Source organism: Sodiomyces alkalinus (assembly GCF_003711515.1).
Source record: "Sodiomyces alkalinus F11 unplaced genomic scaffold SODALscaffold_5, whole genome shotgun sequence".
Classification (NCBI taxonomy): Eukaryota; Fungi; Ascomycota; class Sordariomycetes; order Glomerellales; family Plectosphaerellaceae; genus Sodiomyces; species Sodiomyces alkalinus.
In genome coordinates this window covers 1,548,272-1,573,293 of record NW_021167083.1, presented here as the reverse complement: position 1 = coordinate 1,573,293, position 25,022 = coordinate 1,548,272, and the positions used below count along the sequence as shown (strand labels likewise).

The 25,022-nt window shown below is 54.8% G+C and overlaps 7 protein-coding genes across 7 annotated transcripts; 4 read left to right on the top strand and 3 right to left on the bottom strand.

Annotated features, from left to right (window-relative positions):
* The first annotated feature begins 3,776 nt into the window (after positions 1-3,776).
* Positions 3,777-10,577, top strand: SODALDRAFT_333416 (hypothetical protein). The gene is made up of 3 exons (XM_028611964.1): positions 3,777-4,054; positions 4,157-9,682; positions 9,908-10,577. The coding sequence occupies exons 2-3, from the start codon at positions 4,223-4,225 to the stop codon at positions 10,079-10,081; spliced, it is 5,634 nt and encodes a 1,877-aa protein (XP_028466599.1). The 5' UTR covers positions 3,777-4,054; positions 4,157-4,222; the 3' UTR covers positions 10,082-10,577.
* Positions 3,822-4,136, bottom strand: SODALDRAFT_359903 (hypothetical protein; the record flags this gene model as incomplete). Its single annotated transcript, XM_028614219.1, has 1 exon — positions 3,822-4,136. The coding sequence occupies one exon, from the start codon at positions 4,134-4,136 to the stop codon at positions 3,822-3,824; it is 315 nt and encodes a 104-aa protein (XP_028466600.1).
* Positions 10,578-11,425: 848 nt separating the features above from the next.
* Positions 11,426-13,840, top strand: SODALDRAFT_171006 (tetrapyrrole biosynthesis, 5-aminolevulinic acid synthase). Its single transcript, XM_028607005.1, has 2 exons — positions 11,426-11,988; positions 12,113-13,840. Exons 1-2 carry the CDS (start codon positions 11,625-11,627, stop codon positions 13,645-13,647), a joined length of 1,899 nt encoding a protein of 632 aa, XP_028466598.1. The 5' UTR covers positions 11,426-11,624; the 3' UTR covers positions 13,648-13,840.
* A 588-nt stretch (positions 13,841-14,428) lies between these two features.
* Positions 14,429-17,332, top strand: SODALDRAFT_333414 (hypothetical protein). The gene is made up of 6 exons (XM_028611963.1): positions 14,429-14,490; positions 14,589-14,718; positions 14,830-15,603; positions 15,707-15,880; positions 15,978-16,258; positions 16,344-17,332. Exons 2-6 carry the CDS (start codon positions 14,612-14,614, stop codon positions 17,201-17,203), a joined length of 2,196 nt encoding a protein of 731 aa, XP_028466597.1. The 5' UTR covers positions 14,429-14,490; positions 14,589-14,611; the 3' UTR covers positions 17,204-17,332.
* A 506-nt stretch (positions 17,333-17,838) lies between these two features.
* SODALDRAFT_277560 (TMP-TENI-domain-containing protein) lies at positions 17,839-19,746 on the top strand (the record flags this gene model as incomplete). Its single annotated transcript, XM_028608074.1, has 4 exons — positions 17,839-18,124; positions 18,220-18,355; positions 18,486-19,097; positions 19,170-19,746. The coding sequence occupies 4 exons, from the start codon at positions 17,839-17,841 to the stop codon at positions 19,744-19,746; spliced, it is 1,611 nt and encodes a 536-aa protein (XP_028466596.1).
* A 197-nt stretch (positions 19,747-19,943) lies between these two features.
* SODALDRAFT_340063 (isochorismatase domain-containing protein) lies at positions 19,944-20,687 on the bottom strand (the record flags this gene model as incomplete). The annotated part of the gene is made up of 2 exons (XM_028612913.1): positions 19,944-20,541; positions 20,629-20,687. The coding sequence occupies 2 exons, from the start codon at positions 20,685-20,687 to the stop codon at positions 19,944-19,946; spliced, it is 657 nt and encodes a 218-aa protein (XP_028466595.1).
* A 704-nt stretch (positions 20,688-21,391) lies between these two features.
* Positions 21,392-23,790, bottom strand: SODALDRAFT_170962 (hypothetical protein). Its single transcript, XM_028607004.1, has 2 exons — positions 23,373-23,790; positions 21,392-23,276 (listed from the first exon to the last, which is right to left on the bottom strand). Exons 1-2 carry the CDS (start codon positions 23,566-23,568, stop codon positions 21,409-21,411), a joined length of 2,064 nt encoding a protein of 687 aa, XP_028466594.1. The 5' UTR covers positions 23,569-23,790; the 3' UTR covers positions 21,392-21,408.
* Positions 23,791-25,022: the final 1,232 nt, after the last annotated feature.

Sequence of the window (25,022 nt, the reverse complement as noted above, 5' to 3'; positions counted from 1 at the left end):
CACTATAGAACCTTATATACCACCGATTCTCAGAGGTTTAACTAAGAAGATATGCACGTTAACCTAAATCTTGGTAATAATTATGGCTAAGATAATCGTCAGATGTCAGATAATATCTATAAAGAGGGATTCTATAACGCTGACTAAGGCGGTAATAGGAATTCCGACCACGTTAATAATACGGGTTCGCTCGACGATAATAATGATTTCCCTCTGCCTATTACCGACGAGAAGGAGTTAACTGTATTTCTTCGGAGGAATATTATAAGTGATACCCTCTGCCCTCTTAAAATGTTTCTAACACTATACTAATACTGAATTTTACTAAGCTGCCTAATACTAGTGCCCCTCCTCCACGTTACGATAAGGCTACCCGACGCTACGTGATAAAGGAGAATAGTAACTGGACCGAATAGTTACGACCCCTTTTCCGAACCCTCGAGAAGACGACTAGGAAGGTCTTCCTTATTATACTGAATAAATCGTGGATGTTAAGCATAGTGGACTTGTATTTTAAGGACCTTGCCGGACCTTGGCAGAAAGCGCTTCCAGACCAACTATAATACCTGGTAGTCGCGTACGATATGGAGGCTTAAAGTAAGCGTTATGTATAATACATTTAGCGTCGTGAACTGATATGTATATTATAGAAACACGTCCGACGACTAAGCGACGAAAACCCTCTTTACTTCGGCGAGGAGATAGATATTAAGCGCTTATATGATTTTCTTGATTAGATATTTAACACAGAGATATTCGAGGTTCTCTTTATCTTCTACAGGAACTGGATTAAAATCGCGGCCACTTATAAGAAAGTCTAGCGCTAGTGCCTATATAAGTCGGGATCCTTGCCCTTTTACTAATAGAATAGCCTGTTTACTAACCCGGCCTAGATATTTACGTGGAGATATGCACCACCATTAAACGCTATTTTGTATAGGAGGAATAATACTCTACTGGTACCGCACTAAGAGGGCCTAAGCTGGACTAGAGATAGTATCTTAGCCGCTTCGATAGTCTATCCCGGGCGATCATAAGTCAAGACTACGTCGTTACGGATATTTCTATAGTTAAATCAGTGGATAGACTAAATATATCTCGACCACTAATAGAGAAAGAATAGTTCCTTTCCCCTGATAACGACCAGTTTGTGTTCAAGCCACAAGATCGGGACTTCGCTAAATACTAGATAGGTTTACTATCTAAAGAAATCGATAATACAGTGCAGGAGTCGCGGTAGGATAGTAATACTGTTGGTGCCGATATCGTTACTAGTGGGTAATGATTTCTGTCTTATTCGTGGTCGGTGAAAGGCGGCTCTAGGTAACTCGGGTATAGCGATAAATAGTAATAACTTACTTTATATGCGGGAGATATAATGGATTGCACGGGCGTTTCTATAGGCGAAGATTACTTACTATATATAGCATTCCCTTTTTATTCGGGTTAAATACTTATAGATAGGACGTTTACTATTAACTTATTTTTATATTTGTTTTATTAAGAATTTATGGAAGGGCTAGCGGGCTATGGGATAAGGTGTTTGGGCGGTAGGTAAACATTCTGACACTATTCCTATCTTATTGTAAATAATAGTTAGGTTGCTTTCTAGCTTATCCGCGAGCTACTATCTTCTTCTCTTATAAATAATAATTATCCTTATATCTCTATATATAAACTGTAGTGAAGCTTATAATCTCCTTCTCCTTAAATAATAGTAATTATATACTATCTCTTTTTCTCTCCTAGTATAGGTAGAAATTATACCTAAGGTAGCTTCTACGATATCTCTTTCTTCGTGGGAAAGCGGTATAGGCAATCTTCCCTGCTAAGTAGATCTTACGAGTTATCTACCTCTAGAACCTATAAGCTGTATTCCTAACTTCGTCCTCCTCTAATTATTTAAGAGCTTGATTATCTTCTTCCGTTCTAAGACTTTCTTACTCTTTTTCTCTTTAAGAGCTTGCTATACTTAAGTTGTCACCTCTAAGATTATCCTACGATTATATATCTCCAGCGCTGGATAAGTACTGCCCCGGAACACTTCCAGAATTACCAGCATCAATATTGGTTAGTCTATCTCGATTCTATGGATAATAGTTCGTTTTACTAACATAAGTTCAGCTCTACCGCCTCCAGGATATTAAGTATTATTATTATAGTTAAAGGCGACCCCCCCGCTTCGTAGACTATTGGCTACCGTTATTTCGCGGATGCACTTCGTGAAAACGGTAACGTACGCCCTAATCCCGGTATGTATACTACCGCGGCCACGACCTATAGTAGTGAACTTAATATACCGCGTAAGATATAGTTAAAGATTATCGAGTATACCGCGAGGAGCGAAATCTATACTGCCGAGGTTCGATAGTGGCGTGAGGGCGCTTATTTCTTCGGCTTGCCCGTCCCTGGTAAGGATAGTAAAGTCAAATAACTGGAGCCCGACCGGGTGATTACGAAAATCACTATCGTGAAGAAGAAGACGGATAAGAAGGGTTATAATCCCTATGCATCTGGTAAGCGAGCTTTAACTAACGCCAGTAAAGTCGCTAAGGCTACTGGCAGAGTTAGAACTCTTGCCACTATGCCTATGTCCTCTATTCTTCACTAAAAGGTCCACGAGACCTATAAAGGCTACGTTCCTTAAGGTGATGGCGAAGATGCCGGCGATGAAGATAAGAAGGACGGTAAGGATAACGATGCTATTAATAAGGACGCTAATATCTAGACTTCACAGTCTCGTATAATCTATCTTACTATATTTCTCACGATTTCACTGATTAGCTTAGGATAAGGACTATAAGTGAGGGATATTTAGTGAAATTGAAGTCTCGGTTATAAGGAATTAGGGATTCACGATAGGTAAGGAGCTTCACTAACCGGGAATAGATAAAAGCTATTATAATTTATAACTAACTCGCTATTTAGTTAAAGTGATTAGCTTACCTTCTCGTTATATTAACTAATAATAGACGGAAAACTATACCTTATTACTCCGTAGAGATGGCCAGATTTTCTTCCGGTCATTTTAACTAACCATAGACAGATAACTATGCTAACGAGTAAATTATAATCGATTTATATCGGCCAGGGATAATCTATATCCTACTAGCAATCTTTACTAACAAGGACAGGTAACTATATTAAGAATATAGTGGATAGACTACTATCGTTATCAGAGTAGACATCTGCTCTTATAGCAGTACTAACCACTTTAGTCATAATGCTAGTTTTCAGGATAACTTACGATTTCACCGTTACGACTAGCCTTGTTATGTTATATGAAAGCTATCCTCTTCGCTTCGTTGTACTGTTTCGCTAGGTAGAAAACCACGCCGTATCATGACAATATGTAGGCCAAGTAACTAGCGTATATGTGTTATGCAATTACCTCTATGATTAGCGTGGTTAGATGGTTATATGGTCATAGTGTCGACACTATGTACACATTCTGTCTACCTAGCCACTATGCTAACACTATGTGGACACATTCACCGCTGACCAACTTCTGACCACCAACCCCCCCCCTCCCGGGTAGGTATGCTGCATCTTGGTCACGTGATCTGCGCGATAAGAAAATTCTCCGTCCTTAGGTATCTCGGTCAATTGATCCGAGAATCCCTGAGACGCGTCTCCCATCCGTCAATCTCTTTAACGGTGCTCTCAAATCGCGTCTTACCTAAGGTAGTTACGGAGTACTCGTGACATGCCGATAATTCAGTGAGAATCCTCTAGGCGAGCGTGCCTGCCACCTTCACTCATCTCGCAACTCATCTCGCAACTTATAATAAAAAAAATCTTTTTGCGTCACGTCACTTATTCTATTTTGTTCCTTCCCCTTCCTTCAGCGCTCGGATTTGTTTCGTCTTGCTCAACCCATCCTCCTGGCTCGTCCAGGTTCTGGAATACACCACAGATCCTGCAATATCTCCAAGACGACGATATGACATGACGGCATAAGGCATCGCCAAGACAAGGCCTAAGCTGTGAGACAATATTACAATATTACACAGCTTGTTCCTTGATCGAGATGAGCGCCGCTTGATGTCGTCTGGTGAGTTGGCCGCTTGGCTCAACCAACCCCCCTCTAGTCCCATGTTCTCCTGTTCGATCACCTTATCCCCTGCATCTTGCATTTTACTAAGATCAACCAAAGGCACCAGATCAAGATACTCATTTTAACCACCTCTTAACCAACCCATGGGCCTAAGAATTTGTCACCATGGCGGGCGAGTCAGATGGTGATCCCTTTGACTGGGACGCCGAGTTGCTCATCAAAGAGCTTTGCGGCGACCAGCGGCCTTGGGCTCCTGCCGTGCTTTCCAGACGCCCCGACCCGGAGTCCCTTGCCAAGGCTCTACGAGAGAATGATATGGATGGAGAGACGCTCCTTAGCTGGGAAGACGTCTTCAAATCTCTTGATGGCCTCTTTAGGGACCTGGGGGTCGCCAGGCCAGCTCACAGGATGACCCTGGCAAGGGCCATTGTCTACCTGAAGAAGCGCAGCCCCAAGTATCGCAAAGCAAGGGCGCAGTACGCCGCGGAAAATGAAATAGACGTATCCGAAGATTTAGACGTGAACCCGACGAAGCTGGGTCGTGCCGCGACCCCAACCCCGATCACCACCACCATCACGAACACGACGGGGCCTGCAACTGCAATTAGCAACGAGCCGCCAACCGAATCACCTACTGCTAATGGTCACTCCCAGGACGACGTTCTTCAGAACGACCTTCTACAGAAGGAACTTTGGCAGGACGCTTCGGACCGTCATCCTTCCCCCCCGCGTGAACCATCCCCTCATCATCATCCTCACGCGGCGGACGAGCCTGAACCGCCACATGCCCCAGAACGCCCTCCTAAGAAGAGACGTCTGGCGCCACAGCTTGTCTCGGCAACCGTCAGTGCAGGACCTCGGGCGCCAATCCCCACGGCCGCTGATTCACTATCTGTCCTGCCCGGACGGTCTATCGAATCGCTGGACTATCGCACCCGGAGTACCTATCTTGGTAGTGGCAAACTGATTACATCGGAACTAGTTCCGCGCTCCATGGCATCTGTGTCCAACAACGGTCAATCATCGGCAGAAGACTCGTCTGTCGAATTTGCCTGGGCTCGGTCACGTAGCATCCCTCCGGGCAGACGTTTACAGGTTCATCGAGCCATGCGAAGACTTCAACGATCAAACGACAACACACTCAGACAAATCAAAAATGGCTTCGCTCCATTCGTTGAGCGGCCAGAAACCCCCGAAGGCGCCTCGGAGGATGGCGTGCTTCCGATCTTCGGAGATTCTGGCGACGAGGGTGGCTACGATTCGGAAACGCTGAGGGAAATGGACGAGGAGGAAGCCGAGGCCCGCGAGGATGCGCCATCTAACAAATTAAGCAAAGATCGAGTGGACGCAATCCTAGAGGACGCTATCCAGGGATACATCGACGCTTGGACTGAATCGAAACTTCCCAAATACCAGTGGAAGGCGAACCGACTCTGGAACCAAGCCCGACGTCGCGACCGGAACCGGGAAATCATGAAGTCGGCCACTCGCGTCGCCGAGCTCAATGCTCGGATCCAGAAACTCTGCGCCGAAATTCGCATTCAAGACTGGCCCAAAGAAGATCATTTGCGCCGACAAGCTCGTTGTCTCGAACCTAGTGTTGATGACCGCCAGTACTATTCTTGGCTCGTCGACATTCTCAAGGGTCGTGAACCCCCACGCGCTCCGCGAGTGTCTCGTCCAGCACACAGGAAAGTCACGCAGCCCAAAGATGCGACGGTTTCCGATGAAGATGGTGAGGTGATCACCAGCGATTCCGAACCGAGTGAAGACGATTTCGATTTCATTGTTCCCAACACTGTCGACTCTGAGCCTGATCAGAGGGGCCCTTCTCCCGAGGCGGATGCCAGCCAGCCTATGGACTTGGACACGCCAGAACCCGAAGAGAAAGCTGCTGCTGCTTCGCCGGCGCCCAAAATGGAATTCTCGTCTCCGAGCAAGAGTGTTGTTATCGACCTAACTCAGCCCAGTGGACCCAGATTGCGCCCAGACAAGAATGTCGAGTACATCGATCTGGTCACGCCCGAGAAACCTCGCCAACCAAGGCCTCCTGGTACATCAAGCCAAAGCCCTCAGGAACTGGATCCTTCTTCCGACGAATGGGATCTTCCCTTCGACCAGCCGGAGGCAATAGGTGCCGTTTCTTGTAGGAAATGGGCAAAACGAAAGGACCACCGCCGCTTGACCATATGTTTTCTCTGGAGGCGGCAGGAGCCGTGGAGAGACGTCATCTTCGAGCTTATCAAGGCTGAGAGCCCCGATAACTTGTGGCAGGAATTCGTCTCTTCCGTGCTGGATTCGGATGAAGCTGAGGAAGAAGCCGAGGAAGGCAACACACTCGATCCCAAGGTTATCATCCCCCGGCTGTTCTGGCAGTATGCATTCTGCAAGTATCGCCGCAAGCTCTTCAAGATCGAATCGTCCGCCTTTTCCGACGTTTTAGACATGAAGGAGGAGTTCGACGAGTTTTGCGATTTCCTCCGGCAACACGTCATTCCGCATTTCCCGGCGAGCGCCATGTCCCCAGACGACGATATGCTTTCAGACGTCGACGAAGAGGACGCAGAGGACGCTGACGGGGACAGAGCTTCCGCCTCGCCGTCCAAGCAGGCCCAGAAGCGGAAGCGACGCTTCGTCATGGACCAGCAGGCCAAAGATTGGCGAGAATCCGACAAGAGACGTGTCGAGGAACAGGAGGAACGGCGCAGGCAACTGCAGGCAAGACTAGCTTCCTCCTCCGCCATCTCGAGAGACAAGTCCCGCCTTATCATCAACACCAGCAAAGAGGGCGACGACGACAGAGGCCTTATCTACGTGCATGAGCACGTTGCGCCGAAGATCAAGGACCACCAGATCGAGGGCGTGCGCTTCATGTGGAACCAGATCGTCGTCGGTCAAGGCTGCCTGCTGGCGCATACGATGGGACTTGGCAAAACGATGCAGATCGTCACTCTCCTCGTCACCATTGCCGAAGCGTCTAGATCCCCAGAGCCGGCTATACGTTCGCAGATCCCGGAGCGGCTGAGGCAATCGAAGACACTTGTCCTGTGCCCCTCGGGCCTCGTGGACAACTGGATGGACGAGCTGATGATGTGGACACCAAAGGGGTGCCTGGGGAATTTTTTCCGGGTGGATTCTACCATGTCGCAAGGAGACAGATGGCTTATACCAAAGCGTTGGAGCTCCGAAGGCGGCGTCTTTGTCGTGGGCTACGAAATGTTCCGAAGCATCATTGACGACGAGGAGATCGACAAGATATTCACCGAGGAGCCGAACATAGTCGTGGCGGACGAGGCGCATCGTATGAAGAACCCGAACTCCACACTCCACGTCGCCGCCGCGCGGTTCCGTACGAAGTGCCGCCTTGCACTCACCGGATCTCCGCTCGCCAACAACGTCCAGGAGTTCTATGCCATGATTGACTGGGTCGCTCCTAGGTACCTCGGCCCAGCAAAGGAGTTTAAGAACGTCTATTCCGAGCCGATTCACACGGGGCTCTGGGGGGACAGCACGCCTTATCAGTTCCGCAAGGCGAAGAAGATGCTGGCGGCGCTCGAGAGGACTGTGGCGCCCAAGACGCACCGGTTGACGATCAAGGCCCTCGCGGGCGAACTGCCGGAAAAGAAGGAGTTTGTGATTTCGGTGCCGCTCACCGACCTCCAGGAGAAGCTTTACAAGCTCTTCATCGATCGCAGCCAGGACGAAGGCGGCGCGATGAAGACGTTTGCCAGGATGAGCTGCCTGAGTCTTCTGTGCAACCACCCTCGGATTTTCTACGAGAAGGTGTTGCAGGAGAAGAAAGAACAGGAAGCGAAAAAGGGATCGGCTGGGCACGGCTCGGGCTCGGGCTCGGGCTCGGGAGGGGGAGGTTCTGCGTCCATGTCCTTGGCGTTCATGACCGAGTGCGCCAAGGTCCTGAAGCGCCAGGTGGACCTGGGCAGCATTGATCTCTCGTGGAAGGTGAAGATGCTCGTCACCATCCTGGACCAATGCCGCCGGATGAAGGAGAAGGTCCTCATCTTCAGCCAGTCGATCCCCACGTTGGACTACTTGGACAACCTCTTCAGGCAGCAAAAGAGGCTGTTCTCCCGACTGACCGGGGACACCAACTCCTCGCTGCGGCAGAGGCTGGTGCGAGAGTTCAACGAGGGCGACAGGGAGATCTTCCTCATATCCACGAATGCGGGCGGTGTGGGGCTCAACATCTGCGGCGCGAGCCGGGTGGTGATCTTCGACTTCAAGTTCAACCCCGTCAGCGAACAACAGGCCATCGGACGGGCGTATCGCATCGGGCAGACGAAGCCGGTATTCGTGTATCGGTTCATCGCGGGCGGCACCTTCGAGCAGCGTCTTCAGCACACGGCGGTTTTCAAAATGCAGCTCTCGTCGCGCGTGGTCGACCAGGAGAACCCGAAGCGCTGGTCCCAGAAGCTGGGGGAGTTCTTGAAACACTACGAGGAACCGCCGCAAGAGACCCTGGTTCCGTTTCGAGGGAAGGACGTCGTCCTGGACAGCCTCTTGTCCAACCCGACGCTTAGGAACGTGGTCAGGTCTATCGTCCTGACTGACACTTTCGAGGAAGAAGATCCTAACGATATCGACCTGGACTCGGAGGAGAAGAAGGAGGTCGAAAACATGATTCGTATGAACCAGATCCGAGAGAGCGACCCGGAGGAGTACCGGCGGCTGGAGATGGAGCTTGAGCAGAGAGAGCGGCAGTTGCAGTATGGCGCCATGGCCAACCCTAGTGGCGGGGTATTCGGGCAGCCGGCAGGTGGCCCCTTGATGGCGAGCACGATTCCACTCGGCCATCCGTCCACGCTTGGAACCGCGGCTGCGGCTGCGGCTGCGGCTCCTGGTCCCGGTCCCGGTCCCGGGCCCCTGAGCATGATACAGAGACGCGTTGCGACGCCGTTGAGCGGTATACTGAAACGGGCCCTCGGACTTCCTATCGATGGTACTGTACAGAGCGGCGTTGGGACGCCAAGTGACATTCCCAGCCAAGCCCCCGAACCCCAACCGGGACCAGGATCTCCGCCGCAAATGACGATGACAGCGGCCGGAACACCACCAACCGGACCAGCACCATCGCCGCTCGCCATGCCCATAGCAGGGAGGAACACGTCCATGTCGGCGCGGCAAGACGACTCCTGGGCGAGTCGCAGCACGCCGCTCAAGGCACCGGCCGCGGCTTCGCGTTCCCCGGAAGCACCGGCGTCCGGGCCTGCCGGGTCCACGCGCAATCCCGACATTCAGGAGCAAATCGTCGTCTTCGAAGGCTACTTGGGCCACGCGCTACTTTTGCGCATCGACAAGGCCGATTACGTCCCGCCGGGGCTGGATGTGTCCGGCGAAAGAGTGAGCGCCGTTTCGGGGTCGATCCAGGCACTGCTGGCACCGTTGGGGAGTCTTCCCTGCCTTTCGCAGTGGAAGTCGCTCAACAAGCTGGCTAGTAAATCTAGGAGATTTACCGTGGCGCTGCTTAGCGGGCTCGTGGCCCCCGACTTTGCCGCCAAGGCGCTCGACGAGGATCTGCAACAGCGCGTGGAGACGCTGGAGCAGATGGATGCGGCCGAGTTCCGAGATGAAGCGGGCAAGGCGATGCAACGGCCACAGGATCCAAATGTATGAACATGGCAAAGCGAAACCTTTTGCTCCACCTCCTCCTATTTTTTTTTTCCTTCTCTTTCTCTTTTCTTTGCAACATGTCGGATTGCCCCCGTTTACATCTAATGGATGGGAAAGGACGGCATTACGTATATTTGTTTTACCTTTTACTGATTGATACCTCCTTTTTTCACCAAGGTTTTGGTTGACTTGACCATGGGCTAACGACAGGCGAATGGACAGAACCTCGGACACGTACTGCATCGGTCGGCCAGCGTCACGGAAGCGGAAGGGACGAGGAGGAACCCCCAGGCGGAGGAAGATCTGCAGGTGATGCGTGAGCTTGCGGCTCGTCGGCAACGACGCCAGCCCAAGTTGCCGTCATGGGCGAACCGCGCGGTTGAGGACCAACAGTGAGACGGATGATTTTTTGGGTGGCGCCGGGCTAGTAGGACGGGCATGCAAAGAGGAAAGGGGTCTGGGGGACACGTTGGTGCAACGGAGGGGCGCAATGTGGTTCTTCCATGGAATGATTTCTTGCTTCGCTGCGCATAGCTTTAGGATGGCGAGGGCGTTCAGGGAAGAGGGCAATGATTGGCCGCGGTTGTATCTAGATACCCGTTTTTTCATTCCAGTTAAGTGGATAATACTCGGCGCGCGTAGCTGAATGTACACTAGGATGTGGCGTTGGGAATTGTCCATCACTTACCTATTTAAAAGTTGAGGATCGGAAGATCAGAGGCGGGAGGTTTAGGAGATGGAAGAATATCGAAAATACGTTGTACACGTGTAATTACACGGTAGATGGACTTTCGAGAGGATTCGTCCAGAACATTGTCCATCTGACTAATAAGAAGACGTTCATTGTCTCCCGTGCCTCGGCGGAAAAAGATGACTAAAGATTGAACTGATGAGCCAATCAGAAGATGGAAATGGACGCTTCCGAAAATGGCACACAAACCGCTGGCCTGTGAATGGTTGAAAAGAGTTGAAATGGCGAGCTCGGAGATGGTACATCGGAGTAGGTACACAAATGGGAGAGCTTGTACTCGCACAAATTTCCCCGAATTTTCGGTAAGTGCGGTGAGGTACTTGATACTTCGTAGAACGAATTGCGGAGTCAACCAATGCACGAATGATTGGTGGTCCGAGATCTCTCGTATAATAGGTAGGGTACATAGCTTTCAAGTCTCACTTTACCCCTTATATAAGATGCAGGGGCAGCTATTAAGATACATGTCTACCATATATACGAGTACCCTTTAAAACCAATCGGGCTAGGGCATCCCGCTCAAGACGTTTTTGACTGCGGAGGGGCATCCGCCCCCTGTTCCTTCGATGTTCCAGCTCCAGTGTCCCCGCCAAAATCCCAGATCCCGAATGCATCCCGACGCTGTGTGGCGCACTGGTCAACGCTGATGGGGAAAGCGCACTCGTCAGAGAAGAAAGGAAAACCGTCGAAAAGCCACGTCCGAGGTTCATCACAAGTTTCCCGTGACTTTTCTCTGACTGCTGTAAACCCCCTCAAGTCTCGAGTCGTTACTGGTCGTTACTTCCGTTAAGTACTACTTTCGTACCGTACCACAGTAATTATGTGGTAATTCTGCAGACGGCACAACTTGGTCCCCCTTTCCTTTTTCTTCTTATCCCGCGTTTTGTTTCTCCTCCTCCCATTCCCTCAACCATTATTTAACAACACCTACTGGAGTGCATTCTATGATTTCGTCTCTTGCTTCGTTTTCACTCCGCTGAGAGAACACTGTCGTTTTGTCCCCTCGTCCGACTCTTCGCTCTCTGCCATTCGTGGCAGCCAGCTTCGCCTTTTGAAGAAAAGAGAAAAAGACCAAAAAAAAAACATTAAAAAATCTACCGCTGTACGCAGCACAGCTCGGGAATTATTACTCACCAAATTTCGAGACCGAATTGACGACTTCCTTCCTCCCATTGATATTCGCCCGTCATGGAGGCCGCACTTCACCAGTCCAAGGCCCTGTGCCCGTTTCTGAAGAACGCCTCCCCCGCCAAACTTCGCGCCCTGTCGACCTCGGCCCGTCCCCGGGCTCCTGCCTCCCCCTGCGGCGGCACCATGTCCAAGCTGCAGCTGCTTGCTCACCGCTGCCCCATCATGGGGAAGGCCCTTACGGTCCGGTCGGGTCACCATGGCCTCGGTGCCGGGTTTCCCGGCGCCTCGCTGGTCGCAGGCATTCGGGCCATGAGCGGGCACTCCAAGTCGGCCAAGGCCAAGATCCATACCAGCAGCGTTCATGAGGCTCGCCCTGTCGAGAACGTTGAGCCGACCCTGGTCGGTGGTCGTGATACTACTGGTTGGTCTCTCTAGTTTCTCTTTCCCTCTCTCCGTCTCCTTTTTTTTCCTTTTTTTTCCCTCTCTTTTTATTATTATATAGGGTCTAGATGTCTCTTGCTAACTTCTCGCCTCCATCAAAATAGTCAAGATCCCCCGTAGCTTCGCCCCCATTCGTCCCGGTGAATCTGCCATCTTGGACGCTGCCAAGGTCAAGTTCAATTATGACGCCTTTTACGAGCACGAGCTCGGGAAGAAGCACAAGGACAAGTCGTACCGCTACTTCAACAACATTAACCGTCTGGCCAAGGAATTTCCTCGCGCCCACATGGCCGAAAAGGACCATCACGTCACGGTCTGGTGCGCGAACGACTACCTGGGCATGGGCAGGAACCCACAAGTCTTACGCAGGATGCACGAGACCCTAGACGAGTACGGCGCTGGAGCCGGTGGCACGCGGAACATTTCCGGCCACAACAAGCACGCCGTCGAGCTAGAGGCGACCGTCGCCAAACTGCACGCCAAGGAGGCCGCCCTGGTGTTCAGCTCCTGCTACGTCGCCAACGACGCGACCCTGGCTACGCTCGGCAGCAAGCTGCCCGACTGCGTCATTCTCTCCGACAGCCTGAACCACGCCTCCATGATCCAGGGCATTCGCCATTCCGGCACCAAGAAGATCGTCTTCAAGCACAACGACGTGGCCGATCTCGAGGCGAAGCTGGCATCGCTCCCCCTTCATGTGCCCAAGATCATCGCCTTTGAATCCGTATACAGCATGTGCGGCTCCATCGGGCCCATCGAGGCCATCTGCGACCTCGCGGACAAGTACGGAGCCATTACCTTCCTCGATGAAGTGCACGCCGTGGGCATGTACGGCCCGCACGGTGCCGGCGTGGCCGAGCACCTCGACTTTGAAGCCCACCGCCAGGGCCGGCCCAGGGGCACGATCCAGGACCGCGTGGACATCATCACGGGCACGCTGGGCAAGGCGTACGGCTGTGTGGGCGGCTACATCGCCGGCAACGCCAAGTTTGTCGACATGATCCGGTCCCTCGCGCCCGGGTTTATTTTCACGACGACGCTGCCGCCGGCCACCATGGCCGGTGCGCAGGCGGCGATCGAGTACCAGATGGAGCACGCGGGCGACCGCCGGCTGCAGCAGCTGCACACGCGGGCGGTGAAGGAGGCGCTCGGGCAGCGGGACATCCCCGTGATCCCCAACCCGTCGCACATCGTGCCCATCCTGGTGGGCAACGCCGAGCTGGCCAAGAAGGCGTCCGACATGCTGCTGCACGACTACCAGATCTACGTGCAGTCGATCAACTACCCCACCGTGCCCGTCGGACAGGAGCGGCTGCGCATCACGCCCACGCCGGGCCACACCAAGGAGTACCGCGATCAGCTGGTCGAGGCCATCGACGAGATCTGGACCAAGCTCGACATCAAGCGGACCTCGGCCTGGGCTGCCGAGGGAGGGTTCCTCGGCGTGGGCGAGCCCGAGGCGGCGGCCGAGAAGCCGCTCTGGACGGACGAACAGCTGGGCATCGCCGAGGCGAAGAAGGAGATCAAGGCCGCTGCCGACTACGACGACGGCGTGGGCGTCATCGACACCTTGCTGGACCGCGAGGCCCGGGCGGCGGCTGCTCAGGGCGTCGATGCCAGGGCCAGGGTCAGCGCCTGAACAATGAACTTTTTCCGGGTGGTTTTTTTTTTTTAGGGTTCGTTGACATTCAGGAGAGCTCACCCAACCCATCGCGCCCATCCCGGCCATTCCCACACATCACGTTCCTTGGAGCGGTCAACGGCCCTGCGGTATTGAACTTGCTAGCGGCTTCTCTTCGTATCTATCCTCTTGGCCTAACTTCTTTTTACTCGTCATACGCACACCTACCCACCAAGGATAGTGGTAGCTGTCGTAGATTTCTATTCGAAATATCAAAGAACCATTACCCGGATACCTTGGCGCCGTTTGGCGGGAGGTGACGGGCCTATTGGATTCCCCCACAACATAACTTGGGACTCTTCCCTTTCCCTATTCGAGTGACCATGGTAAATTCCATCATGACATTAGGTGCGTATGGTATGAAGTCCGGGGGACCATCGAGATGCATATTCATCATGCTCATTTCGGCATTCGAGTGGACTTGATATCACATGACAAGTCACATGCGGAGTCACGTGGATCATATCATTCGCGGAACGGAGTTCGCATCTCCTCCGTCTCCATTGGAAGCGGAGTAAATGCTTCACTCCGTACTCCGTACACTCCATCCCGATCGTGATGTAGGGCATTTTGTTCCATGGGCAACTCAATCGATTGGCCAGGGACAAAGCATCTCATCTACGACTTACACGCAAAGACAAGAAAGGCCGTCGAACCTTGAATCTCGACACTGACACTGACACCCAAGGTCCAGGGTCTGACGAAGGCCAGACGAGCGCCCCCCCTTCTGCAGGGGTTAGAGGAAATACGTTATGTTATACCTTCGGTATCACTAGGCACCAGCATTATTATCCCATGGAGGTCTGTCATATATTCATACCATATGGCCTGTACGAGGATATTTCTGGGAAACGGTAGTTGTCAGGAGACTCATGTTATACGGCGTGGCGTATATGCAGTACATACCACTTGCATCACATCCATGACTCTGGAAAACCCCAAGCCCAGGGGCCCGACGGCCTGTACGACATGCGCGAAGGCCAAGTCTCGATGCATCCCTGGACCGCCGGAGAGCAGCAAGTGCGAGAGGTGAGTGTGCAAGCAGGTTGAACCCGTGAGACCCGAGTATTCGGTTCTGCTTCGGCGACTGACAGAGAAGCCGGGGTCATCCGCCCCGCTCCGTTCTTGCATTTTGCATAGGTGTCACAGGCTGGAGAAGCCATGTGCGTCGCAGACGCCGGCCCCGCCTCGGGCGAAGAAGGAGCCCAGGCCCACCAAGGTGGCTGAGCTGGAGAAGAGGCTTGAGGAACTTGCCTCGCAGCTTCGCGGGGGGCAGACCGGAGGGTCCACTTTCGCCACGTTTGGTTCCGGTTCCGGTTCCGGTTCCGCTCCGACTGCGACTCCCGCTCCGGCTCTCGATCATGATCCCGCCCCGGTGGAGCATCGGTCGGTGAAAAGGCGGAAGATGGGGACTGTGACGGTCCATCGGTTCCACCACATCTTCCCCGAAGTCGACGAAGGGGCCCCATCCTCAGACGGTGACGATGGTGACGACGGTGACGACGGTGACGACGGTGACGACGGCTCCTCCCCCTCAGAAGATGCAGGAGAATCGCCGGCGAGTCTCATGAGCATTAGCCACGACGACAGCAGCGACCCGTTACCCCATCCGATCCACCCAGACGACGTGCCATGGCCGTCCGGCGACGAGGCCGAACAGCTCCTGCAGACCTTCCGCGCGGTCATGGCGCCGCTGTACCCCTTCGTCATCCCGCCGCCGGGTCTCGCCGCCACTCAGCTCGCCGCGCGGCATCCGTTCCTCTTCAAGGGCGTCGTGGTGGTGGCGTACCGTCTGGATGCCTTTCGTCAGCTTGTCCTCGGCGACAGACTCCTCGGCGAGATTTCTCGGGCGGCTATCACGAGGCCGCGGAATAGCCTGGATGTGTTGCAGAGCTTGCAGCTCTTGGTTGCGTGGTAAGGGAGCCCCCTCCCCTTTTCTCCCCCCCCAGCTCACCTTGACCTGCGGTTGTGCGCATTCAGTTCTGACGTGTAGATCTCGGCCCTTTCGTGCTCTCAGGTTTCAGTATAACTTGAGCAGCTTCCAGATCACCAATTTGCTCTTCCTGGCGAGGTCGATGTGCATCGGTCTCGGGTGTAGGGAGTCTCTGGCGACGCAGGGCCCCAGGCTGTCTTCGACGGTCACGCTCGACCACATGAGGGCTTTTACCGGCTGCTATTATCTCAATTCATTGTAGGGCACATGCGTGATAGACACAGAATCTTTTACCGGGAGTCGTATGCATGCTGACTGACGGGTACTTTTTGTCCACCGTCACCTTCGGATGCAGGATGTTCAACACGAACAAAACACCCAATGCTTTTACCATTACGCCATATCTCGAGAAATGCTGCAAAACCATCGAGGAACGGGCTGAATATCCCGGCGATCAGTTCTTGGTGCATTTATTTCGCATCCAGAAACTTGCACAGTCTATTTCTCTTTCACTGGGGCAGCAAGACAGCACCAGCTTGCAGTCTATGCAGCTCCCCCTGACCATGATAGTGCAGTCCTTCCAGCAAGAAATCGACCTATTCAGGTCGTCTCTACCGGACGGACTGAGGACGAACCGTACGTTCTGGGTTTCTACCATCTTATCTTTTTTTTTTTGATTGAACGGAGGAAAACAACCGGCGTTGCTGACATCAAGATGCAGCCGTATTACTATCTCACATATCAGTCGCCGAAGTGCTCTTATACGAGGTCAGCATCTCAGAAAGCCAAAACCCCCGCTCCACGCTCCGACACCCGGAAAGGCTGGGCCTGCTCTGGAACTGTGTCGGCGCGGCGCGGCGTTTCCTGGACACGCGTTTCGGCGGCGGTAGGGTGCACGTGCACGTGTACGTGCCGCCGCGGTTCACGTGCCTGGGCACGTCGGACTGGCTCTACGTGGTGCTGGTGTGCCTCAAGCTCCTGGCGCTGCAGGTGCCCGGGTGGGACCTCGGGGCGGTGTCGAAGCAGATCCCGCTGGACGAGATGGCGGACCGCGAGGTCGAGGAGATGAGGCGCTACGTCGAGCGGCGCAGGCGGGGGCGTCGCGGGGGGGAGCTGGTGGCGAACCCCGTGTCGAAGGTCGCTGGGTATTTTGATCCGCTGGAACGGGTCGGGCAGGTTATTTCCCATCTTAAGGGGATTGTTGCGAAGGAGCTTGATGCGTATAATGCGGGTTGTTGCTGTGGGACGGGTCAGCCGCAGCCGCAGACGCAGCAGCAGCAGCAGCAGCAGCAGTATCAGCAGCAGGAACAACAACAACAGCAGCAGCAGCAGCAACAGGAACAACAACAACAACAACATCAACAACAACAACAGGAGCAGATGGTACTAGCCTTGGCAATGGATGATGGTGCGCAGGTGAGCGGGAGCGCAGGTGAGGGTGCTCTAGCAATGACCGGTGCGGCTACGAGGACGTTCTCAGACCCGTACGGGACGTTCTGGGAGGAAGCCTTTAACGATCCTTCATGGACTTCTTTTATTGATAACATGAATGTGATGGCGGATGTTGTTTGGAATTATTGAGACTTTTCTCTTGGTGGGTTCTGCCCCTGGGCGTGAGACCCGGATTTGGAAGCAGGGCAGTCAGAGTGGGAGAGGGGGAGAAGGGGGAGAGGCTAGGGTTTTATAGGAATATCTCAACAGTGACAACGGTTCATTACTCTTCGCCTCTAGTCGAGGAGAACAAAACTGTAAACATCAGTAAATACTATCGATCGACCATGTTTGTCAGCTGGCATCATCCTTTCCACTACCAAGTAGGGTAGTCGACTTTTGCGATATCTGAGCCTCACCGAGTCTTACCGAAATAGGGGTACTGATTCACCGACCCCGACACCGACACCGACACACCGAGGTCTGACGTACACGCAACGTAGGTAGAAATATATAGAAATATATCTCAACTCGTAACTCCCAACCCTCATTAACTCTCAACTCTCAACATTCTCAACCGTCTTGTCCCCCTTTTTTGCCCCCGACGCCGTCTTGGCGACCCACAACCCCAAGTCTACTCTTCTAATTATCAAATATCTAAACCGTCATAACGTCAATCTATTGTCTTGCCGACCCGCAACCAAAAGAAAGCAATACCCGGAGCTCACCATACCTCGAGTCCTCGACCCCCCTCCTCGACCCCCTTTCTCAACACAACGCACAAGATGGGGAAGCCCAAGGTAGACTACTCACTCTATCTGGTGACGGACTCGACCCCGGCCATCCTGGGAGACAAGGACCTGGCTCAGGTCGTCGAGGCGGCCGTCAAAGGGGGCGTGACCCTCGTCCAGCTCAGAGACAAGACGTCGGACACGGGCGCTCAGATCGCCATCGCCCGGCGTCTGCATGAAGTCACCCGTCGCTATGGCGTGCCTCTGCTCATCAACGACCGGGTTGATGTCGCCCTGGCGGTTGGCTGTGAGGGCGTTCACGTCGGACAGGATGATATGGGTGAGCTGCCTTGACATGAGGGAGATGTGGGAGGATACAAACCGAGAAAAGAAGGAAGAATGAAAGATGGGCTAACGTCTTCTGTTCCCTTATAGACCTGCCCACAGCCCGCAAATTGCTTGGTCCGGACGCCATTATCGGTGTCAGCACCGGCACGGTCGAAGAGGCCATCACGGCCGCCGAACAGGGAGCCGACTATCTCGGCATCGGCACCGTGTTTTCCACGCAGACGTGAGTTTGAGCCCGAAGCCCGTTGAACCTGACGGGACATGTCTCCTCCCTTTATTTGTTCCTTTTTTTGGTCTTTTTATATATATATATATATATATATATATATATTTTTTCAGCTCACACAACACAGAAAGGACAACACAAAGCGCATCATCGGCACCGCAGGCCTCCGCTCCATCCTCGCCTCCCTCGCCAGCGCCAGCCCCGCCGCCGCCTCCGTCCCGACCGTTTGCATAGGCGGCATCAAGCCAGACAACGCCCAGCGCGTCATCTACCAGTCCGCCACCCCGACCAAGGCCATCGACGGCGTCGCCGTCGTGAGCGCCATCATCGCCGCCCCGGACCCGGAACAGGCATCCCGCGACTTTCTTACCATTGTCCGCACCCCGCCGGCCTTCCGCAAGGGCGTCGTCTCGTCGGCCGCTGCCGCTGACGTCGACGACGTGGCGAAGGACCTCGTCGCCCGCGTGCCGGCGCTTATCCGCGCCGTCGATCAGAACGGACCCTTGTCGCACAACATGACGAACCTTGTCGTGCAGAACTTTGCGGCCAACGTCGCCCTGGCCGTGGGCGCCTCGCCTATCATGGCGAACTACGGTGAGGAGGCCGGCGACTTGGCCAGGCTGGGCGGCGCGCTGGTCATTAATATGGGGACCGTCACGCCGGAGGGGTTGCAGAATTATGTCAAGGCCCTCAAGGCGTACAACGCTGCGGGCCGGCCGGTTGTCTTTGACCCAGTAGGGTATGTTCATTCTTTATTCCCTTCTCCTTTTTCTTTTATCTCTGCTCTTATCTGACCCTCTCCCACCCCCAGAGCCGGCGCAACATCCGTCCGCCGCGACGCCGTCAAAACCATCATGTCCGCCGGCTACCTCGACATCATCAAGGGCAACGAAGGCGAAATCACAACTGTACTAGGCGAGGCCCCGCCAACCCAGCAAAAAGGCGTCGACTCGGCCCCGTCGGCGCTCGACGAGCAGCAGCGCGCCGCCATCGTGCGCCGCCTGGCCGCGCGCGAACGCAACGTCGTCCTCATGACCGGCGCCACCGACGTCGTCAGCGACGGCGTGCGCACCTTGGCCGTCTCCAACGGCCACCCGCTGCTGGGCCAGGTAACGGGGACGGGCTGCTCGCTCGGCACCGTCATCAGCGCTGCTGCTGCGGCGCAGCCTGTCGGGGGACCGCGCGACCTGCTGGCGGCCGTCGTCGCGGCGCTGCTGCACTTTGAGATTGCCGCGGAGTGGGCTGCCGCGCGCCAGGACGTCCAGGGCCCGGGGACGTTCGTGCCGGCTTTCCTGGATGAGTTGGCGAGGTTTCGGAGGATGCCGGCTCAGTCCGAGTTGAGGTGGCTGTCTACGGCGAAGGTGAGGGAGATCAAGCTGGAGGACTGATAGGCGCGTGGGTGTGCGCGCAAGTATGCTATATGCAGTTCTACATAGCGAGTTCGAAAGCCATCCTTACGGCGAAAGTCCCTAGGTCTCTCGAAAGAAAAAGAAAGAAACAGAAGAAAAAAGAAGAAGAAAAGGAAAAAAAGGAAAAAACGGAAAAAAAGGAAAAACCGAAGAAAACGGAAAAAACGGAAAAAAACCTACAACAAAGACTGCAAAACATCTCTCGTCTGCGCACTCGTATCCTTGACAAGCCCCACAATCTGCTTAAACTCCGCCACCTTCGCATCGCCCATCAGCTCGTACATCACGCTCTCGCTCGTCGTAACCGTCACCCCTTCCGCCCTCAACCTCGCCAGCGCAACCCCCACCTCCTCGCGGTTGCAGCTGCTCACCCCGTCCGCGAGGACATACACCTTGTGCCCATTCGCCAAGAGGTCCAGCGCCGTCTGCGTGACGCAGATGTGCGCCTCGATGCCCACGAGGATCACCTCCGCCGGTCCGTCTGCATCTGCCTTTGCGTCTGCGTCGCTGGTGAGCTGCGCCGCCACTTCGGGCACCCACATGCTGAACCGCGTCTTGTCGACCGGCGGGTGGACCAGGGCGCCACCGTCGGCCCGCGGGGTCAGCAGGGCGGCGAGCTCCGGGACGGTGTCGCCCAGGCGCGCGCGGTTCTGGGTCGTCGTGTGCACGGGGAGGCGGAGGATGTGGGCTGCGCGGAGGACCTTGGCGGCCGTGAGGACCATTTTGTCGAAGTTCCAGATGGTCGTGCGGAATTTGTCCTGGATGTCGCAGACGCTGAGCGGGAGAGAGACGGGGTTCTTGTGTTAGCCATGTTTTCGTTTTGGGAAAGAGGAGGGGCAGGGGAGGACGAGAAGGCTTTACAAGACGACGGGTCGCTTGAAGCGACGCTGTGGTGCTGGGGGTTGGCTGGACATTGACATTGTGCGGGCTGGGACGACGCCGTGGAGGGGCGAAACGGGACGACGAGGAGGTGCTGTGGTGCGCACGGATAGTAGGGAGCAAGAAGACGTCCGAGGAGAGACGGTGAGGCGAGGAATAGGAGGAGTCGTCAAGGTGCGAAACGAAGCGGAAGCGGAAGCGGACGCTCTATGGAGTCGCATTGACGCGGGAGATGTAAAGGGGGACTCTAAATATCGACTGAGACAAAGAAAAAGAAAGTAAAAAGACACAATCTCGTGTCAATTACGGAACTATCATTACCCCTAAGCGAACGAAGGGAGACGAAGTTTCCACCCTCGTATGATTTTTGATGTTCGAGGTCTCAGAGTACAACGTCTCAGAGGTCGCGGAGCTCTTAGGTCTCACAGGTCTTATCTAATCAGTGGTGGGGGCGGGGAGAAATGGAGAAATAATAGCCGACAGAAGCCACCCACTACCGAGAAATTACCTAAGCCGTTCCGTTCTATGTGCTTAGGTAAGCAAGTACGGCAGCGAACTCGCCCGGACCAGTTCAGTTACACAACAACCATCTCGACATCTACCCAAGTGACCGATAACTATAATTCACTCCAAAAGGTGGCTTGTATCCGTTTATTGGTTGAATTGATTTTGATTATCATTACTCTCTCAGGGGGCACGAAAAACAGTGTGACAAAAGGAGTAGTGTAAGAGAAGACCGACATATGGGACAAGGGCCTGTATTCACTCGGCCGTGGCCGCCGGTTTCGCCTTGCCCGCCGGGTTCATCCACGAGAAAGCCGACGCCCCTCCGATCGGATTGTTCGTAGACCGAGAGATGGGCGTCAGAGGGGCAACCCCCGAACCCGAACCCGAACCCGCACTTGTCGTACTCGTCGTGCTACGCGCGTCCCGAGACGAATGGACTGGCGCGCCGGTGCCCATCGCCCTCTTCGACGACTCCCACCGGATCACGTTGCTCGACCCGCTGTCGCTGCCCCCCGCGCCGCCGCCAGCACCCATGGCCGTAATTGCCGTCTGGCTCTTGCGTCGATACTCGCCGCTACTCCGAGGAGGCGGCGCTGGTTCGTACGACGCTCCCGTGCGCGCAGAAGACGACGACGTCGACTTGAGAGGCTTCAACACTTTCATGCTGCGCCCTCCTCGTCCCGCAGGCTGATATCCGCTGAGCGGTGCTCCTTCGCGCTGCCCGGTCTCCGCCCCCGCCCCCGCCCCCGGTGTCCCGTGCCGCCACGAACCCCAGATTCCGATCCCGCTCGCCGGCTGCGGATTGCCCTCCGTGCTGTCCACATTCGAAGCAGACGAAGATAGCCCCAAGCCACCTTCCCTCGTCTTTGATGGGTGCGCAGTACCCTCCTTCGTCTTCTCGTCGGCCTCTGCATCCGTCTCAGGACGGCGGCCTCCTGCCCCGTTCGGCTTTCCCGTTCCCATCCCAGTCCCAGAGCGCCCATCCTGTCCCGGAGGGCAAGAGGTGGCTCGACCGTGCACCGCCTCTTCCTCGTCCTTCTCGACCCCGGCACCGTTTGGTGCGGCTGCTGCGCTTGCGGATACGGACTCGTCCAGATCCCGCTGCTGCACCACCGGGGCAACGTGCTGCCCACTCGACTTTCCCAAGACGAACGGGGCAGCGTTGGCATTGAGCTTCGGCTTCCCCGAAACCGGAACGGCGTTGGTCGTGTAGATGTGTTTGAACACCACGTCGTCCTCCGGCCGCACGAACGGCACCGAAAGCTTCTCCCGGTCGTTCCCGACCAGGGTCATCCGGTTTTGAGAAAGGAAAATGTCGGCCACGTGTGCACGCAAAGTGTCGCTTCCGATGAAAACCTGGATTCCTTTCTTGGCCTCGGCGTTCTCGTCCTGCTCCACGCCCGTCACCTCGAACGTTGCCGTGATGCTCGGGATCTGGCCCGGGTGGGATGGCCGGTGCGGTCTCTCGGCGACGGTGGCCTCGACAAGGTAGACGGTGGTCCGAAGCCTGCACACGCCGTCGACGTCCCGTTGTAGTTCGTCTGCGAGGTCGAGGTCCCTGACGACCGAGTAATCGATCGTCGACTTTTGCGACCCCGTGCAAATGTCCACGTAGTGGATGGTGTCGTGGGCGAAGTGGGGAGTCAGCCAGCATCGCACGATGGACGGCACCGAGCCCAGGATGAAAAACTCGGGGGGCGGTCCTGGCAGGTCGACCGGCGAGTCGTCCTCGTTGCTGCTGCCCGTGTAGTTGTCCGTGTGTAGGCCCAGGCTGCTGGCCCGTCCCGACGCCAACGAATGCACCGAATGGACCGAGTGGCCGGCCGAGCTATGCCTCCCGTCGGATTTGTGCGAGAGCGATCTTTCCATCAACAGGCCACTGCTGGGCCGAGGGGGGCCCCCGAATTCCCCCGAATGGCGGTTGCTCTGGCCGCCGCCGCCGCCGCCGCCGCCGCCCCAGTCGGACTGTCGTAGGGCGCTCTCATCGAAGCGAACGCTATTGGCCCGGGAGGCGGCACCCCGGCGGACAGGTTCCTCCTCGGCCGGCCCGAGATGAAGAGAGCTGAGCAGGTTTTCCTGGTCGTCCGTCTCGTAAAGATCGCTTGGGTTGAAGTGGGTAGGGCCTGCTGGTCGATGCGGTGTGAGTGAGGTTCACAAAAGAAGGGGCGGGAGAGAAAAAAAGAAAAAAAAAGAAAAAAAAAAGAAAAAAGCCAACACACCATATTGAGGGGTACCAGCCAGCACGCCTGGAAAGGGCGGTTGTTGCCAGACCGATTTGAGCTGGGCATCCTGCTCCTGGCGTCGTTCAAGTCTGGCAATGCGCTCGGCTTGACTGCTCTGGACAAGCTGGATGTGCTTGAGGTCCATCTGCAGGCTGAACAATTGGTCTCGCGTAACAGGGAAACGAGGATCCATTCCCGTCCACGATGCGATCCTCGTCTCTCCGGTGTGTGTGTGTGTCGGGTAGAAGCGTGTTACGTTTGGAAGTTTCTATTCTGTGGAGGTGTTGTCGGGAAATTCAAGACGAGGCAGGGCGTAGAGGTAAGGATACCGTTCAAGAAAAGGACTGTCCGAAACTCGCAATAAAAACAGGAGACCAAAGAAACGGCATCTAGCAAAGGTATGCGAAGGACGACAAGTGGGGCGAGGGAGAGGCACTGCCCATACGACGTAACTGTTGTTGTTGTAGCTGTTGTTGTCCACCGGTGACGGGGTTGTGGCAGAGGTTGGGCAGTAACCGTGGCAGGAACAGGAGCAGGAGCAGTTGCAATAGCAATAGCAGTAGCAGCAGCAGTGGCAGTGGCAGTGGCAGTAACAGAGGATCGTAGCAGCAGTAGCGATAAAGGCCTTTCGTTTGTGAATGTTTCCGTTGGCTCTCCCACTTCGATCCCTTGGATGGAAGCTTACGAGACACGCCTCCCCTCCCACATCGCACGGCGAGACCACAAAGGTCGTCGACGGCGAGAGTAGTATTGTTATCCCGAGTGTGGACGATTTCGACAATTTTTTCTTCTTCTTCTTTCTGACAAAAGAAACCCTCGGGGAGGTTACGAGGAAAGACTTCTTTGTTGGAGTCGGATCCGAGTCGACTTATCGACGACGACAACAGATAGGGGCTGAGCTAGACGAGAAGAGATTGTGTCTCGGGAACGCGTGAGAGGCTTCGAGGGTTTCGAAACAGCCGGGGTATGAGACCAAGTCAAGCACTTTGGAGTTCTGTTTTCGAATAAAGACTTCGCACTTGGTAAAGGTTGATTGTTCTCGGTGGGTAGTCGGCGAGGCGGTCGGCCCAGGAGGGGTAGGTCGAGAAGTCAGGAGTCAAGAAAGGCCAGTGGGGGGGGGATACGGTAGGTTAGATGGACGACAGGCAGACGTCGGATGCGGCAAGTGTGATCAATTGTCTTGCGTGGGCAGTGTCAGAGACTCGTGGTAGAGGATCCAGTTGATCGGTCCGGGAGGAATCGTTGGATTCGGGGGGCTTAACCAAACGTCGACGGGGTGGGGGATGGAAGAGAAAAAGAGGAGAATGTAATGAGGACGACTGGGAGACGAAGGTGAGTGGAACAGGAGGCGGCGTAGGGAGGAGTAGCGGTTCTGTGTGAATGGATGTGTCGACGGTGGGTGGAAGAATGAAGGGGAGAGGAGGGAGAGGAGGGAATCTGGGGATCTGAGGAGGTGTGGGTTATGGGATAGAGGAAGGGCAGAGTGCCTACAGTACCTTAAGGTACCTAGGTAAAGGGAGCCGAAACCTTGAGACAGCCAGTGTGTTTGTTTTGTTTGGTGCCTGTCATGCCTGTCAAGCCTGTCAAGCTACATAAAGCTACCTGCGCACAAGCATGAAAGCCCCTAAACCGAGACTCCAGCACACA